Raw genomic sequence first — 12,231 nt, forward strand, 5'->3', positions numbered from 1 at the left:
ATGAACGGGACCCATCAATCTGTAGAAGAATAGCTCAACATCTATTGAAATAACTGAAGAGATAAACTTGTGTGGTTTCCATCAGAAATTCCTTAGGTAGCTGACCTTTTCCAGAGGTTCACATGAAGTTCCCCAGAGCTAGATATTTAAGCAAGATACGGCAGGCGTGTCTTGTGTTTTTTGTGTTAAGTCCGTGAACAATACAATTATTTGTGTATTTTGCCAGCACACCTTTTTTTTGTGTTTTCACAAGAATCTGAATGACAAACATCAAAATGATTAATTTTTATTTTTGAAAAAAGTGACATACAGTATCTCACAAAAGTGAGTACACCCCTCACATTTTTGTAAATAGTTTATTATATCTTTTCATGTGACAACACTGAAGAAATGACACTTTGCTACAATGTAAAGTAGTGAGTGTACAGCTTGTATAACAGTGTAAATTTGCTGTCCCCTCAAAATAACTCAACACACAGCCATTAATGTCTAAACCGCTGGCAACAAAAGTGAGTACACCCCTAAGTGAAAATGTCCAAATTGGGCCCAATTAGCCATTTTCCCTCCCTGGTGTCATGTGACTCATTAGTTTTACAAGGTCTCAGGTGTGAATGGGGAGCAGGTGTGTTAAATTTGGTGCTATCGCTCTCACTCTCTCATACTGGTCACTGGAAGTTCAACATGCCACCTCATGACAAAGAACTCTCTGAGGATCTGAAAAAAAGAATTGTTTCTCTACATAAAGATGGCCTAGGTTATAGGATGATTGCCAAGACCCTGAAACTGAGCTGCAGCACAGAGGCCAAGACCATACAGCGGTTTAACAGGACAGTTTCCACTCAGAACAGCCCTCGCCATGGTCGACCAAAGAAGTTGAATGCACGTGCTCAGCATCATATCCAGAGGTTGTCTTTGGGTAATAGACATACGAGTGCTGCCAGCATTGCTGCGGAGGTTGCAATGGTGGGGGTCAGCCTGTCAGTGCTCAGACCATACACCGCACACTGCATCAAATTGGTCTGCATGGTTATCATCCCAGAAGGAAGCCTCTTCTAAAGATGATGCAGAAGAAAGCCCGCAAACACTTATTTGGTTCAGATGGTGTCAAGTGTGTGTGTGGCGGCAACCAGGTGAGGAGTACAAAGACAAGTGTGTCTTGCCTACAGTCAGGCATGGTGGGAGGAATGTCATGGTATAGGCCTGCATGAGTGCCCATGCACTTTGGGCCCAATTTGGACATTTTCACTTAGGGGTGTACGCACTTTTGTTGCCAGCGGTTTAGACATTAATGGCTGTGTGTTGAGTTATTTTGAGAGGACAGCAAATTTACACTGTTATACAAGCTGTACACTCACTACTTTACATTGTAGCAAAGTGTCATTTCTTCAGTGTTGTCACATGAAAAGATATAATAAAATATTTACAAAAATGTGAGGGGTGTACTCACTTTTGTGAGATACTGTATATACATATGAGAGAGGGGTGAGAGAGAAAGAAAAGAGAGAGAGAGGGAGAGAGGGGTGAGAAAGAGAGGGGAGATGGGGGAGGGGGGGGGTTGAAAAAGAGAGAGAGAGGAGGATAAGAGAGGGGGGGGGGGGTGAGAGGACGGAGTAAGTGAGAGGGAGAGAGAAAGTAAGAGAGAGTAAGAGCTAGAGAAGTTGAGGGGGGGGGTCAAAGAGAGAGGGAGGGGGATGAGAGACAGAGGGAGGTAATGGAGAGAGGAAGGGGGTATGAGAGGGGGGGGGGGGTGGAAGAAAGAGGGGGGGGGGTGGGAGAGAGGGCATGTATAATATGCCTGTTACTCACAATTATGGCCCCAGGCTGGTCTTCCTAGGCTCAGGCAGCTAAGATCTACAGCTGCTGTGTCCTCTACATTTAAATCTGCCCTCATCATGAAAAGCGCTTTTATAGCAGTGTCTGTGTGTGCAAGTCAGAGGGTGGGGGTGCAAGTCAGGGGGGTACACTGGATGGCGTTAGTGCAAAGGGCACACCCGGCACGCCCCCTGTGCACGCCTATGTGCAGGTCCAAGGTTTGAGAGCAAAGTAAAAGCTGAAGTTGATTCTGCTTATATTTTGCCTTCCCCGATTCCTCCCTCTGCCCTCATCACTATGCTAATAAAATGTAATAAAAACATTCCGTTTTCCTTATATGCCATAGTTTAGATGCCACTGGGTCTCTATGCTTCTCTAGGGAATGCAGACAGATCATGACACCTGGGAGGGGCTTCTTGAAAAAATCACAGCACCTTGCCTCAGTACTTCTCTCAAGAGCCCTCAGTTCTGATGCAAGCCATGGAGTGACCCCCTGGGTGGAGTTATGCAAATATCAAAAAGCCTTGATGGGCGGAGTCAGTCTGGAGGAGTGGGCGTTCCCAGGCAGGCTGTATTTGCATACACATACACCCACCTGTGATCATAAGCCATCATGATTAAAAGAACTGAAATCCAATGAACAAAAGGGGTGGTCTGGGCAGTCAGGATGGAAAAGAAAGAGCTGAATGATGCTGGACGTCCTCCAGCCTGTAAATGAAGCAGGTTCCATCTGACTTGCTGCAGCTTCTAAGAAACACACAGTGTGCGGTGAAATCAGAGTCAGTGTTTTCAGTCGAGGAGAGGAGCCGGTACAACTGTGCGGGATGGAAGGGAGGGCCGGAGTTCAGCTTTAATAGAAGCGTCCCTGCGGCTCGAGGAGGATGTATTTCTTGAGTGTGGCGGGGAGGGAAAGTTGCGGGACGGCCCGGTGGCATCTCTTCCGTAAAAACATGCGTATCGCACATCTGGCCAGGTGCATGAGAGAGCGCGGAGTGTTACTGCAGACCGCGAAAAGAGCGTCATAGAAAGAGCGATGTCTCTGCAATATAGAAAAGTCAGAGATGTAATATAGAGACAACACACACCTACAACAATCAGAGACTTATCATCACTGACATGGGTGATGAGCAAACACTGTTAAAACAGAACTAAACCCATAGATTTATCAGTTTCAGAAAACAGTTACATTTTCGTCACGTGCCCACAATGTAACTGTCACATTTGCTTGTGCTCTCAACCAAACTGTTAAACCGTCCAATGGCTGGAGTCATAACTGATCACATGTGCAGCATCATGGCGGCTGAAGATTAACCACTTGTTTACAAGTTAAAATCAGTATTTTTTGATCGAAAATTACTTAGAACCCCCAAACATAACGCGGTCAACGAGCATTTTGAAAAACAAGCAAAATCCTGACTCGGTTTGTGAGAGCTGTCTCACAACACGAGCAGAATTCAAGCTAATGGGGTGTACAGTAGTGCATTTGGCCAGAGGTGCGGGGGCGCCGGTGACTTTCGGAAGGGTTCGCAGCCGTTCAGAAATACTCGGAATAACTCAGAAATTGTCGGAAACACTCGGAAATACTCGGTTCCCGAGTATTTCCGAGCCTTTCTGAGTTCAGCCGAGCTGTCCCCGAGTATTTCTGAGGCTCTCTGGCGCCCCCCCCCCCACCTCTGGCCACATGCGGTATTGCATCCAATAGAAGTCAAAGCGGAACAAATTATCTTCGTTTCAATTGACTTCTATGGGGAAACTCACTTTGATATGCGAGTGCTTTGGATTACAAGCATTCTCCTGGAATGGATTATGCCCATAATCCAAGCTTCCACTGTATATATATATATATATATATATATATATATATACAGTGGAATATGTATATATATATATATATATATACACATATATATATATATATATATATATATATATATATATATATATATATATATATATATATATATATATATATATATATATATATATATACATATATATATTAGGAAAGTTACTGATTAAAATTTTCGTGTTCGATTAATCGATTTTTTTTAAAATCGATTAATCGACTAATTTCAATTAATTATAACGCACATACAGACCCAACTACTTTTAGCTGATAGCATTGTTGTTATGGCAACGGCCGAAGCCGGACATAGCGATGATGGCTAGGACATCAAACGTCATAAACTTATCCTCACCGTGCCCATAATCTCAGCCTCACCGTAACCATAATCTCAGCCTTACCGTGCCCATAATCACAGCCTCACTGTGCCCATAATCGCAGCCTCACCGTTCCCATAGTGCAGTCTCACCATGCCCATAATCTCAGACTTACCGTGCCCATGATCGCAGCCTCACCATGCCCATAATCACTGCCTCACCGTGCCCATAATCTCAGACTTACCGTGCCCATAATCGCAGCCTCACCGTGCCCATAATCTCAGACTTACCGTGCCCATAATCGCAGCCTCACCGTGCACATAATTGCAGCCTCATCGTCCCCATAATGCAGTCTCACCGTGCCAATAATCGCAGCCTCGCCGTGCCTATAATCGCAGCCTCACCGTGCCCATAATTCTGTCTCACCATGCCCATAATCGCAGTCTCGCCGTGCCCATAATGCAGTCTCACCGTGCCCATAATTGTAGCCTCACTGTAGTCAGTGCCTGTGCCTGGATTACACAGTCTGCGGGCATCTCCCGATGTGTGTCTCGGAGCTGAGTGTGAAAACTTTGGCCGTGCTGTGAGAAAAGTCCCGCCCTCCTCCTAGATAAGCTTGTGTGATAGACAGAACACTGCATCTATCACACAAGCTGATCTAGTTGGAGGGCGGGACTTTCCTCACAGCGCAGCCCACGTTTTCACACTTAGCTCTGAGACACACAGCGGGAGATGCCCGCAGACCGCAGAGATGCTCGCAGACTGTGACATATAGTGGAGGAGGAGGGAGCGGAGCGCTGCAGCCACAGCTTGGCCCAAAGCGGCCCCAGGGCAGGCAGCCTACCGATCAAAAATATTAACGATCAATCGAGGAATTAGGGCTCTTTCACACGGAGGATCCGTATGTCCGTTTTTCATCCTTCCGTTTTCGGATGAAAAACGGACATACATGTATCCCTATGGAATGTCGGATGTCAGAGGTGACATGTCCGCTGACATCCGACCCGCTCCGATCCGAAAAGTGTAACGGAGGAAAACCCTACTTTTCCATCTGTGATCGGATCGGGTGACAACGGACTCTACGGTCCGTCATCATCCGATCCCCCATAGGGGAGAGCGGCGCTCTGACAGGTCCGTCGCTGCACAGTGTGCAGCGATGGACCTGTCATTTTCCTGCTCAGCGGGGATCGGCGGAGCGATCCCCGCTGAGCAAGCGGATGTTCACGGGGTGGATCATCACTGATCCGCCCCGTGTGAAAGAGCCCTTAATCTTTCATTTCCACAGCCCTAGCGGTCATTGCAATATTTTATGTTGCACTGTATTTGCGGTCTTTCACTTCAATAAATTAAATTTGCGGTCTTTCACTTCAATAAATAATAAAAAAAAAAAAACCAGTAAAGTTAGCCCAAATTTTTGGCATAATGTAAAAGATGATGTTACACCAAGAAAATAGATAACTAACATGTCATGCTATAAAATTGGGCACACTCATGGAATGGCGACAAATGGCAAAAATAAGAAATAAAATAAATCTACGGTACTTAAAAACCTTCATAGGCGAGGCGTTAAAATTTTTTAATGGTTACATCTTTAGAGTTAAGCCTCGTACACACGATCAGATTTTCAGACGAACAATAGTCCGTTTTTTGTGGCATGCTAGTCTCATGTGGAAAGTGAAGAGGTTACACACCATACAAAGATTCTCGTACGACAGAATTCAATGTCAGAAGTGATGTCATGTGTTGAATAGTTTTGTATGTGTTTTTTCGTTTCTGAGCATGTGTAGTCTCGCTCTTACGTTTTCTTTTCGGACAAAAACCGTACTAATTAAACGAAAATCGGACGTTGTGTTGACATCCGACAAAAATGTTATAGTCTGCACATCCAGCTTTTTTTGTACGAAAATTCGGAATTGGCTGTCGAAAAGCACAATACTAACTATCCGAAAATCGGCAGATCGTTCGTTGGATGAAATTTTACTTCGCATTTTCGTATCGTGTGTACGGGCCTTTACAGAGGAGGTCTAGTGCTAGAATTATTGCTCTCGCTCTAACAATCGCAGTGATACCTCACATGTGTGGTTTTAACACTGTTTACATTTGCGGGCACTACTTATGTATGCGCTCGCTTTGGCACGCGAGCCTGGAGGAATGGGACGCTTTAACCACTTGCCGACCGCCTCCTGTAGATATACGTCGGCAGAATGGCACAGCTGCGCAAAGTAACCTACCCGTACGTTACTTTGAATTTGCCGCCATGCGTGCCTGCTGCGAGCTCCGTAAGTCGGGTCGCGGGTCCCGCAGACTCGATCGCCGCGGGGAGACCCGCGAACGCCTCACGGAGAGGACGAACGGGGAGATGCTGATGTAAACAGCATCTCCCCGTTCTGCCTAGTGACACTGTCACTGATCTCTGCTCTCTGTCATTGGGAGCAGGGAGCAGAGATCAGTGACATGTCACACACAGCTCATCGCCCCTACAGTTAGGGTCCTTTCACACTGGGGTGGTTTGCAGGCGTTATTGCGCTAATAATAGCGCCTGCAAACCGACCCGAAACAGCCGCTGCTTTAATTCCAGTGTGAAAGCCCCGAGGGCTTTCACACTGGAGCGATGCGCTGGCAGGATGGTAAAAAAAGTCCTGCCAGCAGCATCTTCGGATCAGTGAAGAAGCGGAGTGTATACCGCTCCTTTACCGCTCCTGCCCATTGAAATCAATATACTAGTAAAAAAAAATTATTAATTATTAATAAAAATGCCATAAATCTATCCCCTATTTTGTAAACGCTATAACTTTTGCACAAACCAATCAATAAACGCTTATTGCGATTTTTTTTATACCAAAAATATGTAGAAGAATACATATCGGCCTAACCTGAGGAAAAAAATTTTTTTTTTATATATTTTTGGGGGATATTTATTATAGCAAAATGTAAAAAATAATGCGTTTTTTTCAAAATTGTCGCTCTTATTTTGTTTATAGAGCAAAAAATAAAAATCGCAGAGGTGATCAAATACCAAGAAAGCTCTGTTTGTGGGGAAAAAAGGACGTCAATTTTGTTTGGGAGCCACGTCGCATGACCGCGCACTTGTCAGTTAAAGCGTGCCGAATCGCAAAAAAAACACACTGGTCAGGAAGGGGGTAAATCCTTCCGGGACTGAAGTGGTTAAAACATTTTTACATTTTATTTACCAATTTTTTTATCACTTTTATTGCTGTCACAAGGAATGTAAACATCTCGTGTGACAGTAATAGTCAGTGACAGGTACTCTTTATGGAATGATCTGGGGTGTATAAGACCCCAAACCCCTCCTCTGCACTTGAAAGAATTCAAAACGCCAAAATCCACTTCCCAGTTGCTACATCTGAGACCTGATCAAAGCTATCGGTGGAGACCGGGCAAACGGCGATAGGCGGCGGAAGGGGGTGTCCCCTCCCACTGCTTATAATAACAGCCGAACAGCTTAGCCGCATCAGTTGTTATTACTAGAGAGCCGACCGTCAGCTCTAAAAAAACAGTACCAGGGTGCGGGCATCACTCCAGAACAACCACTTGAAGCCAAATGACGCACAGGTACGTGATTTGGTGGCTAGTGGTTAAACAGAGGCCAAGATGGCAGCTTCCTTGGCTGAAAATGATAGGAGGGTTTAGCTCCACTTGAATATCGCACAGGTGTCAATTTTGGACGCATCTCATACACCAGGGTTGCCACTTTTTCTTCAAGCCAAACCTGAACATTTTAGCGACGCACAGCAATGTTTCTTTTTTTAGTACAATAGTACCTGGGATTACGAGCATAATCCGTTCCAGAAGAATGCTTGTAATCCAAAGCACTCATATATCAAAGCGAGTTTCCCCATAGGAGTCAATGGAAACTCAGATAATTAGTTCCAGTGTCACTGCTAGTGTATGCAGTACCACATGTGGCCAGAGGTGGGGGGGGTGCCAGAAATGCTTGGAGACGCTTTGGAGACGCTCAGAGACACTCGGAGACGCTCGGAGACACACAGGAACAGAGTGTTTCCGAGTGTCTCTGAGTGTCTCCGAGCGTCACCAGCGCCCCCACACCTCTGGCCACATGCGGTACTGCACACCCCAGAGGCTTAAATCCTGCACGTCTTGCGAGACAACGTACGACAGAATTCAACATCAGATCGAGAACTGATCACGACAGTTCATCCGATATTATCCGATCCGACAAACGCGAAAATTTTTCTCGCACGATACCAGATCGTACAATTTTCTTTTAATCATTACAGTTGTCGTCCGAAAATACAATACAAATACACTAAAACACATGACATCACTTCCGATTTTTTTATTCTGTCGTACGAGAATTTTCGTAACTTTAGAAAACTCTTCAGGTTCGATATACGACTATGGTTTGTAGCAAGAGATATACAAATAAACCGCCCCTGAATCTCTCTTACTCCACTGCGCCAAAGAAAAGTGCAAAGCTATATCAAAGATGTGTAAATGAATACAAAATATGTGTACATACACAGTGTACAGTGAAAAAAAGCTGCCACTTAAATAAATACATAAACTGATCAAAATCCCCAAAACTATACCTCTCACATGTGTACAGATAGAGATAGCGGCGCTAATATAAATTGTGTAAAATAATTGGTCAGAGCAGTATAATGCCTATGACCCTCTACTTATGCATACAAATATTAATAATCATAGTGTCATGAAAAATATTAATTTTATCATGAAAAGAAATTTCTTTAACACCCAGTGAAAAGTGTCACTATAAATAATAAATTACAAGAAATGAATGATCAAGTTCAACAGTTGTTTTTCAATCTTCTTGTGAAAAATCTTCTACTCTTCCACCACACCACCGTGATAGTGACACCACTCCCTCTGAAGAGCGCACTCACCAGATTGTATAGCCTCCCACTCTCGTGTTTGGCAAAACAGCAATTGAACCACACCTGGGTTGCATGTGATGAACCGTGACTCCAATCTAGCCAGCTCCATATGTGAAAAAATGAATAAAGTACTCCACATAGCGTGATACCATTTTGACAGATTTATTAAAATTACTTCAAACACACTTCAATGGTTACACTCACTTTTAAACTGAAACATAAAAGCCTTTAAAAAGAAATCCACAGCAAGCACAGCAAGCAACAGGATCAGTGATCCAACGGTGCACCGCGGTCACAGCGGACCTGAAGTGTAAACTGGTGTATCTCTCACCCAACCTTCTAAGGCCCTGCCATCCGATCGGTGTAGTCCTCCTCAGACAGCGGCATCTAATGTCAGTGCGATGGAATGCCATGTAACCATGCCCAAGACATGTTTCGTCGAATAGACTTTTTCAAATGGGATTTAAAAAGTCTATTCGACGAAACATGTCTTGGGCATGGTTACACGGCATTCCATCGCACTGACATTAGATGCCGCTGTCTGAGGAGGACTACACCGATCGGATGGCAGGGCCTTAGAAGGTTGGGTGAGAGATACACCAGTTTACACTCCAGGTCCGCTGTGACCGCGGTGCACCGTTGGATCACTGATCCTGATGCTTGCTGTGCTTGCTGTGGATTTCTTTTTAAAGGCTTTTATGTTTCAGTTTAAAAGTGAGTGTAACCATTGAAGTGTGTTTGAAGTAATTTTAATAAATCTGTCAAAATGGTATCACGCTATGTGGAGTACTTTATTCATTTTTTCACATATGGAGCTGGCTTGATTGGAGTCACGGTTCATCACATGCAACCCAGGTGTGGTTCAATTGCTGTTTTGCCAAACACGAGAGTGGGAGGCTATACAATCTGGTGAGTGCGCTCTTCAGAGGGAGTGGTGTCACTATCACGGTGGTGTGGTGGAAGAGTAGAAGATTTTTCACAAGAAGATTGAAAAACAACTGTTCAACTTGATCATTCATTTCTTGTAATTTATTATTTATAGTGACACTTTTCACTGGGTGTTAAAGAAATTTATTTTCATGATAAAATTAATATTTTTCATGACACTATGATTATTAATATTTGTATGCATAAGTAGAGGGTCATAGGCATTATACTGCTCTGACCCATTATTTTACACAATTTATATTAGCGCCGCTATCTCTATCTGTACACATGTGAGAGGTATAGTTTTGGGGATTTTGATCAGTCGATATACGACTAGCATGCAAAAAAAATATGCAGTAGAGTATGGAAATGTAAAATGTATCCCAGGGCATGTTTTTAATGGGCCTCCAGGCAGTTTATTAAATAAAAAAATCAGCTCAGGCTGCAAAACACAACCTTCACCAGTCAATCTAGAGCTGTCCACTGCAGTACTTATTTTTGCCACAAGATGTCCTCAGTCCTTTGAGTTACATGATGCCCAGCCCAATGTCATTCACCCCAGAAGACATCATGACAGTGCCATTGTGTGTACTGATGTGTCTTGGTGAGGAGGTTGGTGCTAACTTCATCATGTCAGTGCTGCTTTTTGTATCTCCAAGGACCGCCCACCACTGGTAAAGTTCTGAAGAAGAAAAGAACCCAATTTGTTATTTGACCATCAGAAGGCATCTGAAAAAGGTAAGTATTCTTAACCATTTGCTGCCCACGTAATGCACATGTGCTGCACATATGTAGCCCTGATGCACCACTGTTCTGTGCTGAGAGCATGCTTGCTCCCAGCACACTCACTGAGCTGCCACTGACAGCTCCTGATCCCTGCTTATGATGGAAGGGGATCCCAATCATGTGACTGCTGTGAGAACCAATCACCAGACATGGGGGTAAGTCACACATGTGCAAGTCACAAGCAAGTCTCAAGTCTTAACCTTCAAGTCATAAGCAAGTCCCAAGTTACTGTGGCGAAAAGCAAGCAAGTCAAGTCGAGTCCCTGCTAGAAGTCAAGCAAGTCAAGTCAAGTCATTTATTTTGGTCAAGTCACAAATTAAGTCAAAATACTGATCTACCCCATTTCCATCCTTAAAATTAGTTAAAAGTCAGTTTTCAGGAAAGGTTTTGTTTCATTTTCAACATTAACAAAACTGCTTAGTGCTTTTTTCTTGACACAGCACTGGTGGTGCCAAGTCATTGCAAGTCATTGCAAGTCAAATAGCCCAAGTCAAAGTCAAGTCGCAAGTCATTAGTGGCAAGTCAAAGTCAAGTCGAGTCATTTATTTAATTTTGTCAAGCAAGTCGCAAGTCCTCAAACAGGTGACTCGAGTCCGACTCGAGTCAAGTCATGTGACTCGAGTCCCCCACCTCTGCCAATCACGGTGGTCACGTAGTCAGGAACTCTGCCTCTAGTTGGAGGCAATGGTGACAAGTTGTTTAAAAAAAAGCATAAAATACCACTGGGGTGGGGGAACCTAAAAGGGGGGCTTTGGAGAGGGAGGCCAGAGTTGTGCTTTAACTAGTAACCTTAATGCTGAAGCAGGGCCGGTGCTACCACTAGGCAAACTAGGCAGCCACCTAGGGCACCCTGCTGCCTAGGGTGCTCGGCCACTGGTGTTCTTACCCTCTTCTCTCTGCAGTAAGCAACTAAGTCTCAGCATCAGCAGGCAGCCGCCGCTCTGTTCGCACCTAGTGTCAGAGGCACAGCTGCGGAGGAGGACTGTGTCTGTGTCCCGACTCCAGAATGAATGGAAGCAAGCAAACATTCACTGATAGGCACTGGTAGGCTGCATTGATGGGCACTGGTGAGGCTGCATTGATGGGCACTGGTGAGGCTGCATTGATGGGCGCTGGTAGGCTGCATTGATGGGCACTGGTGAGGCTGCATTGATGGGCGCTGGTAGGCTGCATTGACGGGCGCTGGTAGGCTGCATTGATGGGCGCTGGTAGGCTGCATTGATGGGCACTGGTGAGGCTGCATTGATGGGCGCTGGTAGGCTGCATTGATGGGCACTGGTGAGGCTGCATTGATGGGCGCTGGTAGGCTGCATTGATGGGCACTGGTGAGGCTGCATTGATGGGCGCTGGTAGGCTGCATTGATGGGCACTGGTGAGGCTGCATTGATGGGCGCTGGTAGGCTGCATTGATGGGTGCTGGTAGGCTGCTTGATGGGCGCTTCATTAAAAAGGTGGGGTGTACATGGGCAGGACAAAGGGGGTGGAGTGGTCGCCTAGGGTGTCGAAAATCCTTGCACCAGCCCTGTGCTGAAGTTTAACCCCTCCCGTCACCTGTACACATATATGCAGCCTCTCTGAAGTGGTTCTTCTTCCGTGAGGCCACGTATGTGTACATGTGTTTTTGCTGGGAGTGTGCTGCACAGCTGCTCTGGGTCTCATACTAACGATC

The 12,231-nt window shown here is 45.0% G+C and overlaps 1 protein-coding gene across 1 annotated transcript in view; it reads right to left on the minus strand.

The window, feature by feature from the left end:
* Positions 1–1,730: 1,730 nt before the first annotated feature.
* The window catches only part of ASB4 (ankyrin repeat and SOCS box containing 4), a 46,187-nt gene continuing 35,686 nt past the window's right edge, over positions 1,731–12,231 (minus strand). Inside the window, exon 5 of the mRNA XM_073632654.1 lies at positions 1,731–2,851. Coding sequence (XP_073488755.1) covers positions 2,663–2,851 — 189 coding nt within the window. The 3' untranslated portion in view covers positions 1,731–2,662. The remainder of the gene's footprint in view (positions 2,852–12,231) is intronic.

The sequence above is a fragment of the Aquarana catesbeiana genome, linkage group LG05 (assembly GCF_042186555.1).
Source record: "Aquarana catesbeiana isolate 2022-GZ linkage group LG05, ASM4218655v1, whole genome shotgun sequence".
In the NCBI taxonomy this organism is placed as follows: Eukaryota; Metazoa; Chordata; class Amphibia; order Anura; family Ranidae; genus Aquarana; species Aquarana catesbeiana.